This window comes from Crocodylus siamensis, chromosome 3 (assembly GCF_052110815.1).
Source record: "Crocodylus siamensis isolate JL-2025a chromosome 3, ASM5211081v1, whole genome shotgun sequence".
In the NCBI taxonomy this organism is placed as follows: Eukaryota; Metazoa; Chordata; order Crocodylia; family Crocodylidae; genus Crocodylus; species Crocodylus siamensis.
Genome location: NC_143397.1, coordinates 49,550,131 through 49,571,841, shown reverse-complemented (window position 1 = coordinate 49,571,841; position 21,711 = coordinate 49,550,131). Strand labels below are relative to the sequence as shown.

At 41.4% G+C, this 21,711-nt stretch overlaps 1 protein-coding gene across 1 annotated transcript in view; it reads left to right on the top strand.

Annotated features, from left to right (window-relative positions):
* Nucleotides 1–1,311: 1,311 nt before the first annotated feature.
* Nucleotides 1,312–21,711, top strand: part of PCSK1 (proprotein convertase subtilisin/kexin type 1) — a 36,426-nt gene continuing 16,026 nt past the window's right edge. Inside the window, exons 1-7 of the mRNA XM_090038306.1 lie at nt 1,312–1,580; nt 3,276–3,380; nt 6,883–6,993; nt 11,167–11,313; nt 12,470–12,546; nt 14,495–14,583; nt 19,411–19,583. Of these exons, the coding sequence (XP_089894432.1) occupies nt 1,380–1,580; nt 3,276–3,380; nt 6,883–6,993; nt 11,167–11,313; nt 12,470–12,546; nt 14,495–14,583; nt 19,411–19,583 (903 nt within the window). The 5' untranslated portion in view covers nt 1,312–1,379. The remainder of the gene's footprint in view (nt 1,581–3,275; nt 3,381–6,882; nt 6,994–11,166; nt 11,314–12,469; nt 12,547–14,494; nt 14,584–19,410; nt 19,584–21,711) is intronic.

Here is a 21,711-nt window from a genome sequence, read left to right as displayed (position 1 = left end):
TACTCATTTCCAGTTTTTAGCACAGGATGACTCTTTAGGGTTTGCAAGACAAATAGCAGCCATATGTTCTCCTTGAGTAGGCGCTTGCTGGCGTCTGCCAACACACTCCCTCCCAGCTCGAGGACTGTTTTAGTATTTTAAAAAAATGCAACGAAAAGGAAAAGAAACCGGAAAAGACCCAAAGCAGCCCGCCTGGAGCCGGGATTCACCCGGCGGGGGCTGCGGCGCGCAGAGGTGCGGGGCTATGTGTCGCTGTCCAGCCTGGGGGTGCTGAAATGTGAGCCCCGCCTTGGGCTGCAGTGGAGTCAACCTGTGCTGAAGGCAGGTGGGATCCTGTAGTCTTCGGTGTCTTCCCCAACTAAGCCCGAGGGGGACTCTTCCTGACCCCGAATAAAATAGCAACAGAAACCCCCAAATAATCAGAGAGGAGTCGGGCTGGGAGGTACCTCCAGAGGCCAGCTGGTCCCTGAGGCAGGATCAGCCAAACCAGCTCATACAAACCCGTCATGTAAACTCTACCTACGTCCCTGAAGTCCCTGAAGATGTGGGTTTCTTTCTTTCCGGCTGCACTCTGTTCTTAGGAACTGCCCTTACCTCTTTAGTAGATATTAGCCGTGTATTAAAGATCAGGCTTTTTCCTATGTGATTGAAATGCCCCCTCCTCACCCTCAAGGAACAGCCACGGATGCCTAGGACGCCGGGCAAACTCATTGGGATGCCACGGGCTGCGAAGAGTTCTTCTTGGGAGGGAGAAAGCCTTCCAGCAGGTGCCTGGCGTCTGCTGGGTGCCCGGGACGATGTGGCACTAGCACAGGGACGCCCGGCCTGGCCCGCACCGCGCCGCTGCCTCCAGTGCAGCCGTGCGCGCGGGCTGTGCGCCGGGGCAGCGGGGAAGCGAACGAAGTTGGCGGGTTTGAAGCCTGGGGCTCTCCCGGTCGAGCTCCCCGCTGCCTTGTTTACCTCTGGGCTGCTGGCTCCTAGCAAGCGATCTGTGGCGGGGGCGGGGGGAGGCGCAGGCTGGGCTCTCCGGAGGGGAGATGAGATGGGATGAGAGCAAGGGGGAGCGGGCATCCACTTGGCCACAGCTTGTCCCCGCCGGGGCTGGGTTTGTGGGCGCGCGCAGGGCTCCAGCTCCCGGCAGCCGCCTGGGTGGGGACTGGCTGGTTGCCCCCGCCTTTCCCTCCCCCCCCCCTTCCCTTAGCACAGCCCCCGCTCCCCGGGGAGTAACCAGCCGGCTCGGGGCCAGGTAGGTCTGACGTCACGGTGGCTTTCGTAGTTTTGACGTGTCGGCGCTCCTTTTCCAGCCCGGCACTGGAGGCTCCGCTCAGCCCCGAGCCGGAGCCAGCGCCGCAGCCGCGTGTGTCCGCGCAGCCCCCGCCATGGCCCCGCCGCGCCCCGCCGCGATCGCCCCGCCGCTGCTGCCGCTGCTGCTCGTGCTGGCGCTGCCGGGCGCCGCCTGCCTGGCCGCGCGGGCCGGCGCCGACAAGCAGTTCCTCAATGAATGGGCGGCCGAGATCCCCGGGGGGCCCGAGGCGGCGCGGGCCATCGCCGAGGAGCTGGAGTACGAGCTGCTGGGGCAGGTAGGCGCCCGCCCCCCCGCCCGGGGGCTGCCGGCAACTTTCCGCGGGCGCGGGGCGGCCGCGGGAAACTCGTGCCCAGCGCCGTCCTCCGGGACGCGGCGGGACAGGGGCCGGCGCCCGCTCCCCTCCCGCCCTCCCTGCCCCGACAGCCGGCCCCGCGCTGCCCCGCCCCGCCCGCCAGTCACCGGCGTGCCCTGACGTCAACGTTGTCAGGGCTGAGTATGTGCCCTGACGTCATAGCCCCGCGGCGGGTCCTTCCCCAGGCAGCCGGGCGGGGGCTCCCCGCCCCGCGGGGGGCGGCCTGCCCATGACAGGCCTGGGGTCCCCGCTTGCCCGTGCCCAGAGTGGAGAGTCCCCACGCCCAACTGTGTGGGGTGGGTGCAGCAGGGGCTGTTGCAGCCTGCCTCAGGGGGCTTGGAGGCACCACACAATGTTGGTCCCGCCGGGCGGGCAAGCACCCGTGCGCCCTTCGCAAGGCGAACCCCAAGATGCCCAAGAGGAATCCATGGGGCCAAAGACCTCTTGACCTGTTGCAGCTTTTCTGAGGCCTTTGCCAGGAAAGACTTGCTCTAGTATTTTTCCATAGCCAGAAAAAAAAAAAGTGAAAGCTAAGAACTGGCATTTTCCAAGGGTGCCTTGAGTCTAACAAGATTAAGAGCCACTGGTGTATAAACCAGACACACAGGCACACATACATTTAATTTGTGTGTGTATACATATATGCATACACACACACACACATATACCTACACACATACCTACATATCTATATATACATACATCTATACCTACACACACACACACACACACACACACACACACACACACACACACACGTGCGCGCATTGTATAGCTAGACAGATCTTTGCTTATGACCTGATCTTGCTACCCTCAGCCTCAATGGCATCATTTCCACAGACTTTCCTGTCAGCAGCAGCAAGTGTGTAGGGGAGGAACGCACCATCTAAATGGAAACAGTTAGCCAACATGTTCAAAACCGTTTCTTTCTCTCAGACAAGGTTATTTGGGTAAATGTATTATCTTTTATTAGACCAACTAGATAGTTGGAAAAATTGTTCTTTGCAAGCTTTCAGGCATAGGCACCCTTCCTCTGGCATAGGGAGAGTCTGCTGGTTTTTGTCATCCCTCTAAAGTCTGAATCGAAGCAGTAAATTACTATATATGAAAATATACACCCAAGAGCTGTAAGTGGAGCTGAAACAGGCCAGTGAAACCCTATCAGTTTAGTCTGTCTGTGCAAAGCAATGAATGCGGCTGGTTATATATTTGCATATGGAAAGAAAATAGATCCAATTATTCAGTCCCTCTGCACTACAGAGAAAGGAGGCAATACTGAGTGCTGTGGTCAGAAATTAAGTCTAGTCTCTAAATGTGTTACAGTCTTAAGCTGTGCAATTAAAGGATCAGGTTTTCCTTTTGTGTATGTTGGTGTAAATCAAAGGCAACTATTTGAAGTTGAGTGGAATTAGATTGCATCCTTGTTTTCCCAACATTCCTCCTATTAGTACACAGTTTTTTTCCAGTGAACATCAGCTCTCCTCAGAGAATATTTGATCCTGAATTAAAATTCTGAAGGAATAAGCACATTCAAATTTTCAGTCTTCATGTATGCTTTCTGGCGTTTGTTTGTGTTGAGATATATTTCAATATTTAAAATACTCATCTGTATTATAGATTGGATCACTCAAAAATCACTACTTATTCAGACATAAAAGCCATCCAAGAAGGTCTCGAAGAAGTGCTGTTCGTATCTCTAAGAGGCTTTCTGATGATGAGCGGGTAAGTTTTGCATTTACTCTCTTTCATTTACACTGTCCATGTTATCTGTTCAGATTCCTCATAGGGTTACAGGCATACTTAACACATTTTGTAAGCCCCTAATCATGTTGAATAAAACCTTGTTCAATGAATGAATTCTGCCATTGACTGGCAGGATCTGGCTCTAAGCTAACAAGAATTTCTTCTACATGTTGATTTTTTTTATAATAATTCCAACACTGCAATAATTCTGAATGGAGGTATTTGTGTGTGGCAGGGGACCGTACATGCAAAGAATTTTAGGGCAGGATTCCAAATCCAGTGAAGTAAATAAGGGCCTCCTCAATTATATGAATTGGTTTTAATCAGACCCTTTCTGAAGTCAAGGCTAAGTTTAAAGTGCTTCAATATTACACAAATGTTAGAAAAATGTGCTGGGATTCTGCTGCAGTATGCTGCTTCAGTGACTAGCATTCTAGCCAACATTTCTCATTTCACAGACCTTATTACAGGACCCGGTATTGCAGTCTTTGGCTCCTCACAAGCTCCCACTGAAGTCAAATGCAGCCCTGGGTCCTAACTAATCAGGAGAAACAGACAATATTGATACAGATCCCACTTACTTAGTTTTGTTGAAGATAAAGGTGGTATCTGCTTTTTAAACATACTGTATCACTTCATAGATTTTCAGTAATTCAGCAGCATATGAATAGCCTTGCTTAAAAGTTATTTCTAATAAATTTAATTAAAAATTAAGCTAGTATCTAGTAAACCAGCAATATTCTAAATTTAAGACAGGCATAATATTTAGAAATCCACTTGTGAACAAAAGAATAGCTGTTTGAGAAAAAAAATATTTAAGTGATCATCTGCTACTGAGAGATTAAGATTTAGGGCATGGATATAGATTAGAAGGAAATTTTCAGTATGAGAAGATTGATAGAGACGAGCAAAATAGGCGAGGTGGTGTTCTGTTTGTTTGTTTTAGAAACCCTCTTCTCTATCTAGTTTACTGTAACTATTTCCTTTAATGAAGGTAACAGGTTCACTCTGCACAATGTGAACACAGTAAATTGCAGCTGTTCTTATCCAAGATTTTGATTTAGCTGCTGTAAACAAAGGGACTGTTTTCAAATTTTCAGCTCTCCTATAACACTGAGCTTGAGTTATGGTTCAGTTCCTCTTCTGTTTGGGCTAATTCTATGTAATGTATCCACTATTGCAGGAAAATATTGCTATTGTTATGTATAGTATATGTCTATATTAAGGCACAGATAATGGGGAATTTCCATTACGGATATTAATGACCATTATTGTACATTTATTTACTTACATACAGAATGATGCTGCAAGTGACATTCCCAAGTCATCTCTAATTTGCCTCTTATTCCCCCTCTAGTATTTAAATAAGCTATATTTGAGATCTAATTATATAAGCATATGAGCACAAAGCAATATTGTAAGGCTATGCAATTATACATTAACCTCTGCTCTAAAAATCTATATTAATTCAGTAGCAAAAAGGTTTAAAAATTTAATTTTGAAAAAGGCAATGGATAGAATCTTGATTTTAGCTATGCTTGTACAATTGTATGATTTTTAATAGATTTGTATGAGTGCACGTGAGGGCAAAATTTGGCCCAGGGTATTTAGACTATTAATCTGGTTTATCTAAATGCAATATGACAAGTCCTGGATCTATGCTGCTTTGCAGCAGCTAAGGATCTGGCCCATTGTTTGCTGTAAAATGTACCAGTATAATGTGTTTGGTTTTTTTTAATGTATTAAATTAATGGTTTTTAATGTCAGTTTTTAAAACATTAGAACCAGTTTTGTAATCCACTCTCTACCAATAGCATTATATGAAATTAAAGGGATAATTTTAATTATCTCCTATATCAATGAATGGTTGGGTCCCAGTGGGCTGATACAGAGCACTGAGCCTCTATAATAGATTGACAGTTTGAATCGAGACCAACTACAGAGTGACAAACATTTGGCTTGTTTCACTGGTCTGTGTGTTCAGTGGTCTCAGCTCTCGTCCCAGAGGACAGTTGTTCACACACAGAAATGATGAGCACAGCTGATGCCACTTTTTAATTAGTGCTGACTGACAGAGAGGCCAAGCATTGACTGGGCCTGGGCAAGAAATAATAACCCTTGCATATAAATGGTGCCAATAGTACCTAAGACATTTTTAGGTTATTTCTTGCTCTAATACTATCCATGCTGACCCCGTTGTGTGGATGAAAGGAGATCTACAGTATCCCTGGCTATCAGTCAGCAGTATTTTTCTACCACTGAATTTATACAAACAAGGAAAAGCAATTTTATGTAGATTGCTTTCAAATGACACATTTGTAGTGACCTCAACATTCACATGCTGTTTTCTTATGTGGAGTTTCCATTAACTTTCCACAATGGTATTAGTCATTTTTTTAGTCCCAGTTGTGACTGACTCCATTCTGTAACAGATGCATAAAGATCTGGGATTATGACACAGAGAAACAAATAATGATCACAAAACAACTCAGGAGATTAGAACAAGGATTTAGAATCCAAAAGCATCTGGAGCTTAAAACTTGAAAATTTTTGCTTTACCCAGCTGGAAATTGGGGCCAAAAGCTTGTCTGTATTGTATTGTATTGTATTGTATTGTATTGTATTGTATTGGATGCAAGTTATGGACAAGGTTGACACCCCTACTCATGCTGAGTATCAGCTTACTCCCATGAGCAAACCCAATGAAATAAATAGGACTACTTGTAAAGTATCACTAAGATTTAGGGTTTCAAAATCTGGTATAATCACAGCTGCATTGTCTTGAGTAAGTAGCTAAAGCAGAAAAAACACTGCCAAAGAAATGAAACATAGGTAGACATATCTGTAACAGGCATGCCATTAAATATGTAGACAGATACACAAACCTAGCAGACTGCATTAATTCTGGTATAACTTCTACTGCCTTTAACAGAGCCTCACTAGTGTTGAATCTGACCTATTTTTCACAGCTTTCTGATTGTTGTTACCTTAGAGTGGAATGTGACCATAGGTGCCATTTGGAATGGGGCGTTGAGGGACAGACAGATTGTGAGTAACAATATCCCTGTGACTATGGCACAAGTGGCTTTTTTCCCTCACTGAAAATTCACTGTACACACAGAGAGAGATTAAATTACAGGCCGGTGAGAGAAGCAAATGGTATTTTTGCTAGTTTGAGTCACCCCCTCAGATTAGACAATCTTCTTACTGCAATATACTTTCATCACAAAAATGTTCATTATGTGGCATTCACAGATAAAAGACTTTCACTTTAAATATACTCTAAATGATTTTATAGTATCATGTTTTCACCAAAACCTCCTCTTTAAGGTGCATTCTGCTCTAATGCAGATAATGCACATCTCTGGAAAGAGCCCTCCACTTTTTTCATTTGATAGAATTTGTCTTACAATGAAACGCTCAAAGCCAATTAACCTCTGGAGGCTTACTTGCTGGTTTTGATTTAAAAAAATACTTGTAGGTGTCATGGGCAGAGCAGCAATACGAAAAAAAGAGAACTAAGCGTGCAGCCCAGAGAGACTCTGCAGAAAATCTTTTCAATGATCCTATGTGGAATCAGCAGTGGTACCTGGTAAGAGTTTATTTTTAAGTAATAATAGTGGGTGAGGAATGTGAGTTTTATTGATCAGCTGTGTTATTTCACTGATGTCTGAGAGGTTGCACAGGAGGGAGCAGGTTGCAGCCACTTTCATTAGCGTAGCCTATGGAAACTACAGACCTCAGCACTTGATATCCCTGAGCAACATTCTGTATTTTTTAACCACAATGCATGCAAAGACTATGAAAGCCAGTTCGAATTTCTGGTGATTGAAATTATGGGAACATTGCAAGGCTTTTAAACAGTTAAGAGCCATGTTAACAATAACATAAGCATTTTCCTCTTTACATATAACATAGACATCTCCAGTTGTACCCTGTGACCAGAGGCATATTTCTTTGTTGAAATACTGCATATTCCAGCAGAGAATAAAGCTTTATCTATGTAAGGTGTTGAGCTCCTTCAGCTTCTGCTGACACTGATTGGAGTTGAAGATGCTGTTTCTGTTTCTCATCTGGTCAAATCCTTGAGGGGGCTGCCTGCCTTCTACAAGCTTCCTGTGATACTGAGCTAAATTCACCTTGAATGCACAATGTATCTACTCATGCCCGTCTCTTCAGGCAGTATTGTGTACACCCAGAGGAGGGGATAGCTGGAAGAGCGGATTCTCAGGTAACAGACATCTCCAAATACTAACACGGCCTAAATGATTTGAGTACTTGCATTTGTCCACATTGCAGGTCACAGAGTAACCTGAACTCTGACCTGCAGTCTCTTTGGCCCTTTCCTTCTCTTGTTCAAGTGCAGAGACTTTAATTTTAAGTTATACTAGGAAAATTATTCCAGTAGAGATTCCTAAAAACTCCCATCTAATAAGGCAATGGAAAATATTAAGAATCTTAAATTTCTAGGAAGCTAGATCCTAGACATTACTCTACTTACTTTTTAGACTAATTTCCAGTGGGGAGTACACACACACTTGGCCACAAATGCATGCAAGTGCACATGTGGGTGCACGCACCCACATACATGTATAGAAAGACAATTTGCTCTTATGGAAAATGCAATGGACTGCAGTCCAGGAAACCTAGTTTGCCTTCTAAGCTCAGGCACTAATTCTTTGCTGAGAAAGTCATTTCATGTCTTTGCACTTCATTTTCTCTATATGTAAAATACAGATGATGATATTTCCACTACTTTACAAAGCATTTTGAAATCCTCAGATTAAAAGAACTCTTTAAATAAGAAGAATTTTCTGCCAAAATACTTCCAGGTTCTTCTAATGTAGCAATTGTTTGCTGCTTTGATGACAAAATAGAGCCCCCCTTGTACTCTTGCCTCAAGTTATACTCAAGCATCATCGGAACAACAGTTATTTGATGAGTGCTATAGAAGATATCTGTGACCTAAAAGTAATTCTCTGAACTGCAGCAATCAGAAAATCAAGCTTTAAAATACAAGCTGTCTTGCTCCCATAATATACTGCATTGCCTGGGTCTTACATTCTGTTCAGTATTCTTTTGGATGCAAAGGTGTCAAAAAAATGACAATACATTAAGATGCTGAGAGATGCAAAGAAAACATTGACTATATCTATGCCTGGGATTTAATGGTAATCTTAATAAAGCTTTTATATATTAAAAATATAGAGACTTACCATTTAAAGAAAAATGATCCATTTCAAATTTAATTTTTGAAGACCAGCCTTTCAAAGAGTTGAGGAAATAAGTCACATTTCCAAGTGTATTGTTTCAGTGGAATAATAGTGAAAGTAATAAACCACACATTGTGATTCAGTACAGTCCTTCATATCTAGTCTACTACTAAATTGCTTTAGCTATTAATTGTTTTCCAATAGCTAATCTGGACATCAAAGGAAGAGGCACCATTTGAAAAAACAGCATTAGAATCCTGCATATTCCAGCAGAGAATAAAGCTTCAGTCCAACAAGGTCTTGAGTTTTTTCTATTTCTACTGATTTGGATAAGAATTAAAGATACTCTATTTTGATTCTAATGTATGGAAGAGGATTTCCAAAACCAGCAGATCATACTCCAACCCAGCCACAGACATACTAAACATAAGATCTTAGGAAAGTAGGGCTGGAAGGGACCCCACAATGTCACCTAGTCCAGCCCCCTTCTCAAGGCAGGATCATCCCTGAATCACAATCCCAGCCAAGTGTCTGTCTAACCTGCTCTTGAAAATATCTAAGGATGGACATTCCACAGTTTCTCTCGGTAGACTGTCCTATGGCTTGACCACCCTCATTGTCAGAAAAATTCCTTCTAATCTTCAACCTAAATGTCCTCTGCTGCAGCTTGAGGCTTTTGCTACTAGTCCTGTCCCCTACAGCCACATAGAAAAACCCATCTCTTTCCTCTATAACCAGGGTTGTCAATGTTTTTGGGCAGAGTGCCAAAAAAGCCCCACAACCTTGACTTGTAAGATGTTGGCATGCCAGAGGCTGATGGCAGGGGAGCTGTGAGGGGCCTGATCTTTGTTGTGGCAGTGCGGCCCCAGCCCCTTCCCCACTGTCAACCCATAGTCATGCATGCACCCACCACCAGCAACAAGCTGGGCCAGGGCTCCATGCACGCCAGTGCATCTGCTTGCAGCCTCCCTTTCACCTACTGCAGTGGTAGGGGGGCTGCCCAGAGCCTAGGCTGGCTGTGACATGCTGAGTAAAATGTTTCTCATGCCACATTCTGGCATGCATACTGAAGGATTGCCTCCCTGAAGAGCTCTATAATTGCTCTTCAGATATTTAAAGACAGTTATCAAATTCCCTCCCCACCCACTCAGTCTTCTCTTCTCACGCCTGAAAAACCCTAGTTCTTTTAGCCTTTCCTCATAAATAATGCTTCCCAGGTCCCTGATCATTTTTGTTGCTCTGCTTTAGACTCTTGCCAATCTGACCATTTTCTTCTTGAAGTATGGGGCCCAAAACTGGATGCAGTACTCCTTGTAAGGCCTCATCAGTACCAAAAAGAATGGAAGAATCGCTTCTCTTGATTTGCAAGTAACACTTCTGTTGATACAACCCAGTATGCTGTTGGCTTTTTTTAGCAACAAGAGCACACTGTTGGTTCATGTTCAGCTTATGGTCCATTCTCTGCCACCATACTACAGGACCTGCAGCTTACCCCGTCATTCCCCAGTCTGTATTTGTGCATGCAATTACTCCATCCCAAATACAGGACTTTATACTTGTCCTTGCTGAATCTCATATGATTGACTGTGGACCATTTCTCTAGTCTATCCAGGTCATTTGTGATCCTAGCCTGCTCTCAAGAGTATCTGAAATGCCACTCAGCTTGGTGTCATCTGCAAATTTGCTTAAGCATGCACTCAATCCCATCATCCAAATTCCCATCATCCAAATTATTAATGAAGATGTTAAACAATACCAGACTCAGGTGAGATCCCTGCAGAACCCCACTTGATACCTCCTCCCAACTGGACAATAAGCCACTGATGAATACCTGTTGAACATGATGATCCAGTCTGTTTTGTATTCACCTAACAGTACTTTTGTCCTTTGCTTATTAATAGGAATGTCATGGGATACAGTGCCAGAAGACTTGCTAAAATCAAAGTATATCACATCGACTGCTCCCCCCACTTTCACAAAGCCTCTAACCTTATTATGGCAACATATCAGTTTGGTCAGGCATGACTTGCTCTTGATGAATGTTGGCTGTTCCTTCTTCTCTAGGTGCTTCCCGGCAGATTTCTTGAGGACCTGCACCATGATCTTTCCAGGTATTGAGGTCAGACTGACTGGTCTATAATTTCCTGGAAACTCCTCATTGCCTTTCTTAAACATGGGCACTACATTTGTCCTTTTCCAATTATATGGGACCTCATCCAACCTTGAATAGGATAGCTAATGGCTCTGAAATTACCTCATCCCATTTCTTCAGTGCCCTAGGGTGCAACCAGTCCAGTCTTGCTAAAATACAGTCTTCTTACCTGAGATATCTTGAGGAAGAGTAATAAGTCTTCTTGTGGATGAAACAGGAAGGCTGGCTAGGGAAAAGAAGTTGTTTGAACAAGTTCATCCTTGTGAAAAACCTGGGTAAAAATTTGTGAATTCAGGACAGACATAACAATGTTGATTAAAGGTTCTTAGCAATTTGGCCTGGAAACTTTGGACATCTCTTGTATGAATTTATGCTTTTTTTTTGCTTTTTTTTTTTGTAGCAAGATACAAGGATTACTCCCTCTCTGCCTAAGCTAGATCTCCATGTTATACCTGTATGGCAAAAAGGGATTACAGGCAAAGGTGTTGTTATAACTGTCCTGGATGATGGCTTGGAGTGGAATCACACTGACATCTATGCTAACTATGTAAGTTTGTTCATTAGAGTGCTGCGAAGTCAGCAAATTACTTGCAGACCTTTATATAAAAACATTCTAGTCTAGTTTGCTGCATGATCAGAAAGGCTGCTCCGACATGACAGAGCCTGAAACACTTGCCTCAAGCATAATGCAGAGCCTGGGCTTTCTCACTGGGAGTTGAATAATACTGAGCTACTCAGTGTATATTAGTACCTAGGCATATTTAGACATAATAGTTTAATGCTGAACTATTAAAAACCTTTTAGCTATTTGTGAATTTTATATCTGTTAATAGCTATTAGATTTTAATAATTTAGTTTTTACCTCACACAAAAACACATATAAATAAATAGATGCAGATAAGAACTCCATTTCAAGACACATTTGAAAAAAAAAAACTGTCTGTGCCCCAGAAAATTAAAACAGCAAAGAAATATATTAAAAGCTGTGATGGAAAATCACTTGAAGACAGGATGGGAAAGTGGAAGCTCCTGAGGTCTGTTACAGTCATAGTACTGACTACTGTTTTGTAGCCTTGTGCAAGCCACTTAATCTGTGCCTCAGTCTTCCCATCTGTAAAATGGAGATAATTCACTTACTGTTCAGTGGTGTTATTAGCTGAGCTGTCTAAAAATTGGTTATATGAAAAAAAATCAATTTTCAAACACTTCTAAGATGTACCTTTCTTATGTCATGATTTTTTAAAATAATATATTGGATTCAGAAATATGTTATTGAAATGCCTATCATTCTTATTTTACCAAAAAGCATATTTTAGACAAAATAAACCACAATGCTTCATGAAAAAACTTGTTTGAAAAGAGCTTTTCCACTTTTCAATGGAAAAACCTTTTAGTGAAAAACATTCTGCCTAGCTTTAATTTTGCAGAATCAGTGAATTTTTGTTAAATTATCTGATAATCCCGTGCCCTTCAGCCAAATAACCCAACTCCTCCATTCCTTACCCTCAACAGGCATCCCAGTACAAACCTTCCAACAGCCAAAGCTGCCAAAGGTTTAGTAGTTTCAAAATAACAGTTTCCAAGTGCAGAGTAATCAATATCTATTCTAGAATATTAAATAAAGACTAAGCATCATATTATACATTTGTTTTAGAGGATCTTTTTTTCTTTTGGTAACTACAATATCTGTTTTTTAAATTTAGGATCCACAGGCAAGTTACGATTTCAATGACAATGATCATGATCCCTTTCCTAGATATGATCCAACAAATGAAAACAAGTAAGTAGTCTTTCATGTTATGGAAAGAAAAAGCAGTAAATTAGTATCCTTTGCTTTAGAACAGACAAAGGCAGAGCTTTTTGCCATTTACCCTGAAAAGGCTCTGTGCCCAAAAGGATTACTGTATGTGCTAAAGGGAAAAAATGATACTATTTTGATGTAAATTCTATATGGAAATTGATTAAATTTCCAAATAAGTATGAGCTTTTTTAGTTTAATTATTACATTTGATAAATCACACACAGTATGTATCGGGGTTGTTGGGTGTACCCGTGTTAGTCTAAGGACATAGGCAGACAAGGTTCTTTGGGTAAATGTGACACCTTTTATTAGACTAACTAAATAGTTGGAAAAATTGTTCTTTGCAAGCTTTTGAGTGCAAACACCCTTCTTCAGGCATAGGGGAGTCATCCCTATGCCTGGAGAAGGGTGTTTGTGCCTGAAAGCTTGCAAAGAACAATTTTCCAACTATTTAGTTGGTCTAATAAAAGATATCACTATGTAAGAATTATTACATTCTGAAACCTTCTTCTTCCTATATTTGTGTGTGTAAAATACTAATAGCACTTCTACAGACTTCAAAGGAAAAAAAACCCTTTGGGGTAAGTGCTCCTGTATTATAGGGCACACCATCTGACTAAGTACCTCATGGCTGCAGTTAGGCTTTTAATCCTGGTTAAGCATTAGGGACAATGAAGAGCCACCTATTGGCAGTAAAGTTTGGTGTCAGAGGAATATGTCCACTGAATATTCTGTTACAGGGATCCAGCAGGCTCCTTCCCTACCTGTGGGCAGTTTCTTCAGGGGCATTTTATAGCATTTTGTGGCAAGAAACAAGTGAGGAGCCTTGTCTCATGACCTCTTCTTTGGTCATACAACACCATGGGTGTTCTACTGAAGTTAGGTTCTTTCATGTTGGGTTTTGTCCACATAGAAGAGAACCTCCTTCTAACAGCTGTAGCACAGAATGAATGAGTCGATTCCCTCAACCAATTAAAATGCCACTGCTAAAAAAGATACAAGGAGGAACTGACACTGGTTCCCTTTTGTCTATTAGGCACTACCCAAATCATGAATCAATAGCTGCAAAGGAAATAAAGTCATCACTCAAAGGATAAATGTCCCATGATTTTTAAAAAATGAATATCTCTACTTTATTACAGCATTTAGCTATCTGTGGGTGGCCACTGTTCTCTGATACTAATGGCATTATCTCTGAAATCTACCTTCATTAGCTCCAATCTTTATTAATATATACATGGAATTCAGCCCACAAGCATCCAAACACCATACTGTGTACCAAGCAGTAGTATTAAATAAAGTAAAATCTCTTACAAGTAAGTTGTTTTTATCTACTGAGGGGTAGGATTATTTTGTGACAAAAGAATTTGAATACAAAATACCTCACTGAAGGCATAATTTAGCCTTGTTGAGGGTATTTGATTATTTTAAATGCTACCTAGTTTAGTATCAAAATAAATTCAAGCATTTTTAAAAGACTATCCAAATATTTGTTTAAAACTAGTTTTTTTTTAGTTATTTTTAAGGATTATCATCTTAGTTTTCCAAATTTTCCTTGCTCTTGTAATCTGCTTCAGCAGCCATGTTATATCTCATGGTAGACATTTTAACAACAGTTAGGGCCTGGCCAAAGCTACTGAAGCTACTGGGAATCTAAGGAACATCATTGCAGATTGTTAGGCCCATATTATCTCTGCCTAATAATCCATTGAAAATTGAGTGGATCAAAATCAGAGGATAAATATGCCATTTTTTTTTCAAATAGACCTATTCCAAAGCTATTTAATATTCAAAAAGCTGTCTTAGATCTAGGTGGAGAAAAGCCTCTACCAAGTCAACCATGTAAGTGGTGAAACTCTGTAGCTTAAGCAAATGCATTTAGTTACGGTTCAATTTTAAAGTCTTTTAAAAAATTTATTTCATTCAGGCATGGGACACGATGTGCAGGAGAAATTGCCATGCAAGCCAATAACAAGAAGTGTGGAGTTGGAGTAGCATATAATTCCAAAGTGGGAGGTAAGAAAACAAGCAATACTTTGCCCTCAACTTTACTATTTCTCACGTGAATGAAAACAAAGTGAAACAGGGAACTGGCCATCCCAAGGTACTGAGTGCCCTACTGGACTTTCTCAGCCATCATCCATTCATGTTCAAAACTCTCAGCATTTCTCAGGAGTTACTCAGCACTCCACAGCATTGGGATTTTTGAGAGTGTGTTGAAATAGTGTAAGCAGTTACTTTTATCTCGAGTCTTAAGCAGCCATCAATTTCTCAGGGTTCAATCTATAAGTTAACTGTTCATTCTAACCAAATCTATGAGTCTGTTTTTAAATAACGAAATGGTTGGTTGTTACCTTATCCATTCTACACAAAATTAAATGAAGAGTAAAAGGAAGAGAACTCAATTTCCTGTCTTTTCTTGTTTAGAGTGTCTATACAGTTAAATTGAAAGGTCACGGCAGTAGAGAAATTCACATTTCTGTGATTTTGATTTCAATTGCTTGTTTCTCCATGTCAATTATATGTTAATTTTGAAAAGAAGTAGAGGCTTGTTTATCCATCAATCAATATTGCCCTTTTTTTAAAAAAAAATGACTGGAAGTCTAGTCTATTATAGGTTTGTGAAATAGACATGATCAAAATATCAGTTGCAAATGGTTATTTAGCACAAAAGGAGATAGACTTGTAGATTTGTAGTTTTTCAATTTCACATTTTTTCTTGCTCTTTTATGAAATGGGACAGCTTAGATGAGATTGACAGCTGAGATTACTATTCTTGCCACTTCAGTCTGGTGTTTATGAGCTCCTATTTTCTCTTCTGGGTTTTGAGCTGTCACAAATGTCACTTTCCAGCCCACCTTTGCCCTTCTGCATTATACTTTTGTACTCTGCTTAAATAAAATACCCCACTCATTAGATGAAGATGCCAGATTTTAAGAGCAGGGTGGAATAGCAGAAATTTTAAAAATATACCCGCTGTACTGCCCACTTATCTGTGTGAACAATTGCCTAATTTGTAAATGCAGATATATCCCTGCTGCTTCCTATGTCCAGGAAAGGGAAGTAATGGAGGAAAGACAATGAAAAATTATTGAAAAATTATCCAGAAAGGTGATTATCTTTCAAAAAAAAAGCGGAAGAAAATTCAGGGAGGCATAAAGTTGAAGGGAATGGGAAGCAAAATCTGGCCAAATCTCCAGAGATAAGGATGTGACAAGAATCACACTTGAAGAAAGATTTACCGTACACCATAAACACCTAAACCTAGGAAGCTTATTTTCCAGCTTTTCTTTGTAGGTAATTCTATATCTATGACCTAGTATAAGGTGTATGACACAATAAGAGCTCCAAATACTTCAGGATTATTTCAAGCTGTTATTTGAACCTAGGAATTATCATACCAGAAAAAGTCTAGTGGTCCATCAAGTCCAGTAATGTGTCAGACAAAGTCTGTACCACCTGCCCAAGATGAAGTAACTCTGAAGCAAGCTATTTTGAAGTAACATATTTTCAGGGTATGCCCTGAGGTTTTATGAGATTTTATATTCCTTCCAAAAACTCTTGTTCCTTTACCATTATAACTATAAATGCTCTCATTATCTATCTAAATTCTCAGTCTTTTAATGCCTGCTAATTTTTGGTCCTATTCATATCTTGTGCCCTTAAGTCATGCATCATGTGGGAAGAAAAACTCATCCTTATTTCATCTTTAAATGTATTGCCTTTCAGTTTAATTTACTGTCCACTTGTACATAGTCTTTATAATGTTGTATCATAGAAAAAATGTGCTGTATGCCATGTTTTGTTTATTAGATTTATATCCTACCCTGTCCAAAAGGCTCAGAGCAGCTATTGTTATATGTCATCCAATAAATGGAACATGTTTATTCACACATGCCCAACCACAGCACTGAGCTATTTTCCTGATGCTGCCATGGAAATCAAATGATGAAGAAGCTGCATTTTATGAAGGACTGGGTTGAGAGTTCTAGCACCGTGCATGTGCTACTAAAAATAGCCTTCGGCTAAGCAGATACATGGATCTGCCTGAAAATTTCTTTTGCTTTTGCTTGCTTTTGAATTCATGAGGCTGAGGATAGGAAATAAACAGACAAAAAGGAAAAGTGTGGATAAATAATAGGACACTACCCAAAAACTAATTGAAAAAATATCCACTGAAGTAATTGCATTCTTAGGTTTACTTAAATGATACAGGTTTTTGCAGAGTAGAACTGAAACAACAGTCTTGCTTGAATTGCTTTTCATGGGTGTCCTGAGAATAATATTGTTTTTTCTTATATTAAAATATGCTTGGCTGGCTGTATCACATTGGCCACATCTTTAGATTATTTATGCTGGCTCCTGAATGCTAAATATTTCGTTACAGACTATTGCTAATAGCCCTGGTCTTGCAGACAGTTCCACCCAAACAGATCTTCGACCTTTGTACAAAGCCCATCATTGACTTGAGTTCTTTTCAACATTAGTGAAAGGAACCGGCCATGGTGAACTGATTTCAGGAACAGAGTTTAATTTGATGTGTGCTAATACATAATAAGTATAATATATACATGCTTATACATAATGTATGCTTTCTCATGGTTGCAGCCTCGGCCCGGATGTCAGGATTCCTAAATGTAGTCTCAGTTTTACCATTGATTTAGAGTGACATTGGTTGAGTCATTTTGTGCCTCACTTACCAATAAGTAATAGGGGCAATACCAGGGCGACCATACATCCCAGTTTGGCAAGGACAGTGCTGGATTTCCTAGGCTGTCACAGCATCCTTGCTACTTGGTGGAAATGGAAGCAAAAACCCCATATTGGCCAGGGATCACATGGGGCAGGGCAGGGCAGGGGGAAAGCACTGCTGTGAGTGTGGGCTGCTCACATTGTATATGTGTGTGTCTGGAGGGGTATGCTGGGGGGTGGGTCAGACCTCTGCCTGAGCAGGGGTCCCTCTCCCACTCCTGCCCACCCAGCTGCCGATAGGGATCCGTGTCTGGAAGGGGCAGCTCCAGGGTCTGGGTTCTGTCCAGGACTACAGCCCTGCCCAGGGTGGGCCAAGCAGCAGCAGCAGTAGCAGCAACAGGCCACCTGGTTGCAACCAGCGTTGTACCAGGTGCTTGCATGTGCTGCCTGTGCAGGGGGATGGCAGAGCCATGGGTCTGGCTATGCTGGCTGTGGGGGTGCTGTGCACCTGGGTTTGCACAGAGCCTGGTGCCCCCTGCTCACCAGTCTGCACCTCCTTCCAGGCGCAGCAGCTGGGAGCCAGTGGGGTGCCAGGTGAGAGGGTACAGACACTGGGTTGGGGGGCTAGGAATCACAGGGGCACAGGGCACAGTCCAGCAGGGAATAAAAATAGCATGATGCACCAGACAGGTGGGCAGGCAGGCACTGCTGTTGCCTCCCTGCCTGGCACACCATGCTCTACCGCCTCTGCCTGCAGCAGTGCTGCTGGCTTGGGAGAGTGGTGGGGAAAGGGAGGGGGGAAGAAAGATGGAGGAAAGCAGTGTCTTGTACTTCCTATGGTCCCATATGGTCACCCTTATAATAGTTAACTTTTTTTTGAGGCATCAGGAGTGTTAAAGGCCATCTGCAAAGGGCAAACAGTTAACTTCTGTCCTTTTTTCCATTTTAACAATAAAAAAGCTCAAGAAATTGAGAGACTCAGATCTTGTTGATCTTATTTGGAAAACTATGTGAACATCTACAATAAAAATGATTGACCATTGTTCATCCCCTGTCCTCTTGTGGAGCAACTATTATGGTGCTCAGTTGCCAGTGTAGACAGAGCCCAGGCATTTTAATTGTGATGCCAGGAAAACCTGTTTGGAACCTGGACTACACTAATAGTTGTATTGTCACTACCACTGGTAGAGCTGCACCATCATTACTGGATTTTGCAAAATTCCCTACCATTTTTCAGATTGGCAGGGAAGAGCATTAGCAATTTGAGGAGCTCTAGTGCACCTGAGCCACTGGCTGCCACTGGAATTTTAAGCATACAGAAATTAGAGTTGCTCTGAACTAGATTAGATTGTGCAGTTCCTATTAAAATGTTAAAGGCTTGCTTCCACTGGGCTTTCAGCATCGCTAGTAGTAGTGCAAACAAGCAATATTAATGACAGTGGGAAAACTGTGCAATACTCCTTGTCTTGTGAAGATTGAAGAGCTACTGAAATAATACCATACATGACAAAACAATGAAAATTTAATCTCATCAAGAGGGGATGAGATTTTCTTCAGACTGTTTAAAATTCTTTGTTTAAACACAACTCTCAGAGTTAGTCAAAATTTGTAGAGAAAAAAGGTTTTTGAAAAGGGTGGTTTTGAAATCATATATTCAGCTTTAATGCTGGACTGACTTTTAGAAGAAAGGAAGCCTATGATAAAGATCTAATGCTGAAAGAGAGATGAAGAATTTCAAATAAGTGTGTAAAATGTACCTGCACTGAGAAATTCAGAGATCTGCAAAGAAAACAGTATAGACTAGACTTGCTTTTTCCTAAAATTTCAGAGATGGAAACCAAGCATCTGGGGGGGGGAGGGGGAGAGGGGGGGAGGGAATCGGGGGCAAACCTCATACATTCTTTCAAAAACTTGCTAACAGAAAAAAAAGAAAAAGGCACAACCCAATTTTTAGATCTCTCTTAATGTTTGCAAAGCACACTGAGGCCCTAAGTGGACTGGTGTTGTGAAAGGCAAATAATGATGATTATTATGGCAGAATTTAGGGGTTATAATCCTAGATCAGGGCAGGCAATGAAAAAGCTGGGCCCTGATGACAATAATGTACAATGAACTTGTTTTACCTTTTCTACCTGCACTTTCGATATTCAGGTATACGGATGCTGGATGGAATAGTCACTGATGCCATTGAAGCCAGTTCAATCGGTTTCAATCCAGAACATGTGGATATTTACAGTGCAAGCTGGGGTCCAAATGATGATGGTAAAACTGTAGAGGGACCTGGCAGACTAGCACAGAAGGCTTTTGAATATGGGATCAACCAGGTAAGATATCTGACAGACAGTTGAGTTGAAATGTTCTCAAGCTTGTAGGCAAAGACCAGATTTTAAAATGGTTCTTAGAGAGAAAATGGAATGCTCTTTGTTTCATCCTTTCAGAAGTGCTTTCTTCATCCAAACCCATTTCAAAAACAGAGTCATTCTTTGGAGAAATATGACTAGTAAGGCTTAGTGAAATTTACCTTCCAGGCCCTGACTTTCATGAACGTGCTGTTTCAATATTCTGCTTTTAAGCCATTTCTCTGCAGTCTAGATCTCCTCCTTCATCTTTCCCTTCAGTGCTTCCTTCCCCCACCCTCCTCTGTTGGCTTGTTTTGTTCTGAATAGTAATTGGATTTCTGTACCGAGCTCCTATAAAAAATTAATATGAAGTTTACTGCTTTTTGAATATTTCACTTTGTAAAATTGTGCTGTATTTTAGCACCATGTGGATGGGCTTTGTCTTCCTGTTACTTGCACTGGGTTAATTGCATTAGTTCATAAGCTGAGGCATAACATGATCCAGTTAAAACGAAGATAGTAGGAATGCATGTTGGAGAATACTGAAATGGTGGCTTTTAAGTTCTCTTTTATGGTATCCCTTTAGATCTGATTAGAGGATGAGGAATTTATTGAATGAGAGCTGCTGTGTATATGCATAAACACGGTTCCTACATTTAGTCAGGAGAAAGTGAAAAGGTACCACATCATGGCATAGCCATAATAAAGAAGAGAACTGCAGCACAGAGGTGAATGAAGAAAGGAAGAGAGGCTGAAGCATGAGGGACTGCAGCAAAAGAGAGAGAGGAGTCTGGAGAAAAGAAAAAGCTAAATGCATCAGAAACAGGGAGAGACATTGAGGGCACTGACAGTGAAGAAAAAATTGACAGATAATTAAAGTGCTGGTAAGGGACAGAAGGAGACTAAAAAGAGAAGGTTGCAGGTAGATAGAGGCTTGGAACAGGAAAGACAAAAATTACCAGGTGGGTGGCAAGAGAAAGTCGGTCCTAAAAAGCAAGGCATGGTGACCCAGTACCACAAAGGTCCCTCTGTACACACCTGGAAAATCTGCTTCATAAGGAGTGCAAAACTATTTCCATTTCAGTTTCCATGTTGGTTTTATTTTGCGTCAAAGAAAGCAAATTAATCCATTACTTCAGGCATCTTGCAGGGGCTGGATATGCCCTCACCTCCCACCAGTTAACTGCAGGTGGAGATTCTCCTCTAGTTTTATGATTGGCCCCTTACATATTGATCCAGTACAGCACTCAAGAATATGCTTAACTTTAAGCATGTAAGTAGCCTATGTATAGTACTTCCAGAGGCAATGGGGTTGTTCAAATTCTCCAGTATTTTGGCGGATTGGGACATTACTTGCTAAAAGATATCATTCCTTTTATTGTCATCTCTGTGGGAAGCCCCCAGTAATGTTTATGGAAAAAATGTAGCTTATTTATCTATCCCTGGTTTTTTGTACAGGTTTTTTTTTTTATTATTTTGAGAGTGCTGCAATGGTCCCTCTGCCCCTGAGCTGGCAACTTCAAAGATCATCAGCAGAGATTAATTGATGATCTGCATTTCTGATTGCTCTTGGTACTGAATATGCATACATTAGTACTGAATTAAAATACAGGCTTCTGCTTTTCACATTAAGCAGAACTTTTCCACTAAAAGGCTATCAGATTTTACGATATAATGGCAAATATTTGTTCAATCCAGAAGAAGCATGATGGTTTTCATGCTCTTCTGGCACCCCATGACCTGAGCTACCAGCATGTGTATAGCTGCTACTAATTCACTATACACTGGAGACCAGAATAGGAAATGGAGTTGGTTGTGCCCTGAGACTGTCTGGGGCCTTAGAGATTTGGAAGTGAGGGGAGATTTTGCAATAAAATGAGCTTATTGGTTTGCTGGTTTTCATCAAGTAAATGTCAAACTATGAAAGGTTTAATTAAAAGGGACTTATATGAGAATTTCATATCACACATCATTCATGCTACTCACCAGTGCTACTGTGATCATAACAAACATGAATGGGATTAACTCTTGATGAAATTTCCATTTATTAAAAAATACTGATTGTTGTCACTTGCTCTACATCGAATATGCTCATGTGAAAATATATTCTATT